Source organism: Apteryx mantelli, chromosome 18 (genome assembly GCF_036417845.1).
Source record: "Apteryx mantelli isolate bAptMan1 chromosome 18, bAptMan1.hap1, whole genome shotgun sequence".
Taxonomy (NCBI): domain Eukaryota; kingdom Metazoa; phylum Chordata; class Aves; order Apterygiformes; family Apterygidae; genus Apteryx; species Apteryx mantelli.
This window is the reverse complement of record NC_089995.1, coordinates 936036-941503: the sequence shown is the minus strand read 5'-3', so window position 1 is coordinate 941503 and position 5468 is coordinate 936036. Positions and strand designations below refer to the sequence as shown.

Below are 5468 nucleotides of genomic sequence, written 5' to 3'. Positions count from 1 at the left end.
TGTTCCCTATCAGTACAGCGTAGGGCGGTGCCGCCAGGCCGCGCCACAGTACGGGTGGAGACAGACCGCGCGTGCGCAGCGGCGTACGGTGCGCCCCGAGAGCCAAAGCGCGCCAACGCTCTGCGCACGCGCAGCTCCGACCGTCACCTCGCGAGCGCACACCTCGAGCTCCGCGCCTGCGCGCAGGCCACACCATCTACCCCCTTCCTCCCCTCCCCCGCCTGGCTACTGCCTTCTCGCGGGAGCGTGATGACGCACGGGCCCGCGTCTCCCTTCCCCTCCGCCCCTTCGCTGTGACGTCTCCACGGAAGCCCGCCCCTTGCTATAAAAAGCCGCGCGGGCGGCGGGCGCCATTGTGCTGCGGAGCAGGCCGCGGCTTTGGTGGTGTGTGGGTCTTGCAGCACCGGCCTCCGCGCTCCTTGCGCCGCTCCTTCTCTTACTTCCTCTCTTTTTCTTTTCCTTTCCCTCCCCTTTCCCTTCCCCTCCCCCTCTGGACATGCCGCGCGTGTACATCGGCCGCCTGAGCTACCACGTCCGGGAGAAGGACATCCAACGCTTCTTCAGCGGCTATGGCCGCCTGCTCGAGGTCGACCTCAAAAACGGGTGAGCGCCCTACCGAGGCCTGCGGGGCGGGAGCCGTCTGGCGAGGGCTACAGCCCGCTCCCCTGTGCGTCCCTTCCCCCCCCCCCCCCCCGGCACCCCCCATGTTGTCGGAGGCTCCTGCCGCGTGGCGCCCGACTCAAAATGGCGGCGGCGCGGGGGAAGCGGGGGCGCTGCGGCGAGGCCGGCCCCATTGTCCCGGCGCGGGTGGCGCTGCCTGCCCTTGCCCCCGGGGAGCGGGTGGCGGGCGGGGGCGGGAGAAGCCAGGCGGGGCCGCTGCTTGCGTCGTCCCCACCCTGCTTGTATCGGCGCGGGCAGGGTTGGGCTTGCGGCTGACGGGCAGTTTCGTCTTCTCTTAGTTACGGCTTCGTGGAGTTCGAGGACTCCCGAGACGCCGATGATGCCGTTTACGAACTGAACGGCAAGGATCTGTGTGGGGAGCGGGTGATCGTGGAGCACGCCCGCGGCCCCCGCCGCGACAGGGACGGATACAGCTACAGTAGTCGCAGTGAGTACGGCTCCGTCTTTCTGCTTGGTTATAGGGCTGCTTCGGGCAAGGGGCACAAGGAGGCAAGGGGAGGTGGCTCAGCTGTGTTGGCAGGGCAGAGCCTTGGGTGACTGGATGGGGCCGAGTCCTGTGGAACTGTGGGGTGGGGTGTCGCTATCTCAGCAAGTGAGGTGTTAGAGGATACCTAGTGCATTGTTGGGAGCAGGCTATCTGCTGACTTTGCGTTATAGACATTTTTCCCAGCACCAACGTTGCACTCAGATATGCTCTAAGAAATGTGAGTGCAAAACTGTGAAGCAATTCTAGCTGCAAAATTGTGACCTTGTTCTAAAAAGGGTTTCTTGTTAATTGGAAACTATGCTCTGCTAATTTAAAAACTCCAGAGTTCTTATGAGCATTTAGCTGAAACAGTGATGTTACATCACTAATGCTAATTAATAGATACATATGCATAATTGGGGTAGAAGCATTCAGCTGTGAACTTACATGTGAAAAATTATTTCAGTTGAATATACAGAATAAAGTAATGGGTGGGGGAGGTCTTCAAGCAGGAATCTGTACTAAGTGGGGGATGTTGTAAGCATTGCTATATTCAGCTGACCTGTACAGTTTCTTGAGGAGCTGAGCTATGTAGAACTTAACTGACCTAGTACTGTAGTTTAAGTACTAAGGTTCATCTTTTAGTAATCTCTAGAATCTTGGTATTGGGTGGGGTGGGAATCTGTCTTTTTTAAAAATTCAAATGTATGTTGTTTAAAATTGTTGCATGTTCAATTCCAACTTTTTAACAAGTCCTTGATGTTTCAATTTAAAAGTGACCAGTGGGGCTGAGGCTGTGTCCACTGAGGCTAAGATGACTGCCTTTCCTGATTGGCCATGGCTTTTCCATACATTGTGTGACCCTTGCCCTATGACCCTTTGGCTGACCTTACCGGAAGCCATGACGACAGCAGCCTTTTGCCATTAGACGCAGGGTGATGGTGAGGATTCCAAGGGTTAGACAAAACTGTTTAAACTGAACTAGGTGACTGTTACCTTGCGTGTTTTGTGGCCAAACCACCACCAAAAACCTCATACTGTGATGTAAGTACTTAGTGTAACTAGTAAACGTTTTTGTAAAATGTAGAAATGCATGTAATCAGTTAAGTTTTATATTTTACAATGTTCTGTAAAATAAAACTTAGCAAGGTGAATCTAATAAGGAGCAGTCACTCTCTAACAGATCTTAGGAGCACAGACTTGTAGGATTTTAGTCTGTATAATTTGCCATTAATATAGATTATGGCAAAATTGCAAGTTTATTGGAGGCTTAGAGAAATAAAGTCCTACTCCAGTAAATATAACTGTTTAACTAACTTTTTCAGAACATTTTCTTTTCTTCATGCTAGGAGACAATCTAACTTTATTTCTTTGTACAATAAAGGTGGGGGTGGTGGCGGATATAGCAGTCGGAGACAATCTGGAAGAGATAAATATGGACCGCCTGTTCGTACAGAGTACAGACTGATTGTTGAAAACCTTTCCAGTCGCTGTAGTTGGCAGGATTTAAAAGTATGTATTCTGTTGTAGAGCCTGTTGTGACTAGCAGGAAGCAGTAACTTTTTATATAAATACTTACTGTGATTTAGGTAAAAGTACTTGAAATGCATTTGCATGTGACTGTTTATGCAATTTGTTTTGCAAGCAATTTGTTCAGGCTTGTCTTAATCTAGTTGCAGGCATAAATGTGTGATAGTTATGCAACTCTTCATGTACTCTCTCTAAAGGATTTCATGAGACAAGCTGGTGAGGTAACCTATGCAGATGCTCACAAAGAACGTACAAATGAAGGAGTAATTGAGTTCCGATCTTACTCGGACATGAAGCGTGCCCTGGACAAACTGGATGGCACAGAGATAAATGGAAGGAAGATCAGACTGGTTGAAGACAAGCCACGATCCAGCCATAGACGATCTTACTCTGGCAGCAGGTCCAGGTAACTTGGGATGTTAGTCTCCACATCAAGACAGCTTACATTAAGAAGAGTACTTACTACTTTTATCTTTTTTTTTTAAAGTTACCATTAGTTGCTATTTTAGGAATAGTGGTCCCTGGGAATGTAGAAGGAATTACTTTATTTAATACTGTAAAACTAGGTTTGGAGATATTTAACTTTCTGAAGCATCAGATTCAAATCACTGACACTACACTGAGTTCAACTGGATCAATGGTGTCTTGATGTAGTTATACTTGTTCTTGAGAAGTTTATGAACACCTTTTCTGTGTTAAATGGCATAGCAGGCTATACAAGACTAAGAAAAAGGGACAAATTCCATTTGAAATGTTTCTAGGTCACGATCTAGAAGACGGTCCAGAAGCAGAAGTCGTAGAAGTAGGAGCAGCCGCAGCAGGTCCCGTAGTGTCTCCAAAAGCCGTTCGCGGTAAGTGATGTGCTGTTTCCTGACAGTGCAGGAATTATTGCTTATTAATAACTATTTACAACTACTGTAAGTATACTTCAGTTCATGTAGAATAAATGCTATGTTTTCTTGAAAGATCTAAATCCAGGTCAAGAAGCAAAGACCGTTCACGTTCCAGATCTAAAAGCAGGAAGTCTAGATCAAAGAGCAAATCGAAACCCAAGTCTGACAGGGGTTCACGCTCCCACAGCAGATCCAAGGAGAAGTCTGAGAAGTCTCGGTCCAGGTCCAGGTCCAGGTCTCGATCTCCCAAAGAAAATGGTAAAGGAGATGCTAAATCTAAATCCAGGTCAAGGAGTAGGTCTCGTTCCAATTCTCCACAGCAGCAGCCATCTGCCAAGGCTCGTTCAGAGTCACCACCCAAAAGAGCTGCATCGAGGTCCCGCTCCAGATCTCGTTCAAAATCTCGCTCACGATCAAGATCTAGTTCAAGAGATTAAGACTAGAACTCTCCTCTTATGTTGCACACTATTATGGAACATTTTCCTACTTGTCAGGCCATTAGTGTTATGTTAGTACTTCAGAAGTTGGTTTCTTCTCTTGCAGGAGTAAATGGCCTAAGAACTAAGTAATGAGGCATAAAGGTTTGATTTGTATCCCAAATTTGAACAGATGAGGTTGTATGGAAATGGTGGTACAAAGCAGGAAAAAAACCCTTTTGTAGAAATTCAGCCAAGTTTGATTTTATAGCATTTCAGCAGGAGTAACTTATCTACTCTTCAGTGCAAAGTGGTTTTTATATTAAAAATAAACTGAATATAAGAGGCTTAAATCTGGGCTTTTTTGGAAGTATCATTTTTCCTTTTTTTTCATGGTTTTAGAACTATGGGTATCATTAGCTTAGTAGGTTACAGCTTGCTACCAAAGGCAGAATTGCCTTGCTGGACAGGTCAGATAATTCTCTGGTTTATCTTAATTTGTGATAGCAGGCTGCAAACTATATAAATGTATAACAAAACTAGGCAAATTTTAGACCAGCAATAAACTCCATTTGGAGCACTTGTGCTGTATCTTAACTCAACTTGCCAAAAGAACATTCCCCCATACTGTGACTGTATTAAAGGTAATAAAGGTACTCTGTAGCCTGTGTCATGCAGTATTGCTGAAAATCATAGGTTTCAAAGTTGAAAGAAGAAAGCTTTGCGACATTTTTGCTTGAATATCAAGTGACACTGTCAGACACTAATGTGTCTCTTGGATGTGGTCCAAGTCACTAGTATCTTGTATGGTTTGTCAGCCTCTAAATATCTATTGGATATGAAGACTAAGTAAAACTGTCTTCTCTCCCCTTTGAATCATTTATGTTAACATCATTTTGCTTCAGAATAGGAGAACTACAATCCTATTACGTGTGAATCTGAACTTTATTGGAAATGTAATCTATTGGAGCTAGAGTTCTAGTCTTAACAAAGGCTTTGCTAAACTACAGTTGCCAATTCACTTAAAGTCTGGAATAGAATTCATCCCCAAAATTCCCCTTTATAGCTAAATTGATTTTTGTAACATGCAATAGCAAACATTAGAACTGCCTTGTACTCTTTATACAATGTGTAGTTTGACTTGTATAAAATTAAATCAGTGACTCAACTCTTGTGTTTATTGCGGTGTAATGGAATTCCTTTTTTGCCTCTCATGCTGGGGATTCACAATTGGTTCATGATCTAAACCCTTACCTAGAAAAGAGAATCTTGGGTTTTTACCATCTGTTGATCACATTCAGAAAGCTTGAGCTTTTGGCTGTTTCATACTAGTAGCCATGCTTGTGCAAGAAGAGATCTTAAAGCTAAGTAAAGTTTTTATTCTGCCTGACTTGCAAGCATTCGTTATGAAACCTGAAAATGAATGATTTCATGGCTTGATATGTTGGCAAAAAGATCAGGTTACTTGTTTCTTTTATGTTG

At 45.2% G+C, this 5468-nt stretch overlaps 1 protein-coding gene across 1 annotated transcript; it reads left to right on the top strand.

Moving 5' to 3' along the window:
- Positions 1–365: 365 nt before the first annotated feature.
- On the top strand, positions 366–5154 carry SRSF6 (serine and arginine rich splicing factor 6). Its single transcript, XM_013961538.2, has 6 exons — positions 366–603; positions 960–1108; positions 2532–2659; positions 2875–3083; positions 3439–3528; positions 3644–5154. The coding sequence occupies exons 1-6, from the start codon at positions 497–499 to the stop codon at positions 4005–4007; spliced, it is 1047 nt and encodes a 348-aa protein (XP_013816992.2). The 5' UTR covers positions 366–496; the 3' UTR covers positions 4008–5154.
- The last annotated feature ends 314 nt before the right edge of the window (positions 5155–5468 follow it).

What these genes read in the sequence shown, in the direction of transcription:
- SRSF6 (XM_013961538.2), top strand. Translation starts at nt 497, where the DNA reads ATGCCGCGCGTGTACATCGGCCGCCTGAGCTACCACGTCCGGGAGAAG. An exon ending in ATACAGCTACAGTAGTCGCA is followed by an intron (nt 1,109 to 2,531) that starts GTGAGTACGGCT and finishes TGTACAATAAAG; the next exon opens with GTGGGGGTGGTGGCGGATAT. An exon ending in GTAGTTGGCAGGATTTAAAA is followed by an intron (nt 2,660 to 2,874) that starts GTATGTATTCTG and finishes CTCTCTCTAAAG; the next exon opens with GATTTCATGAGACAAGCTGG.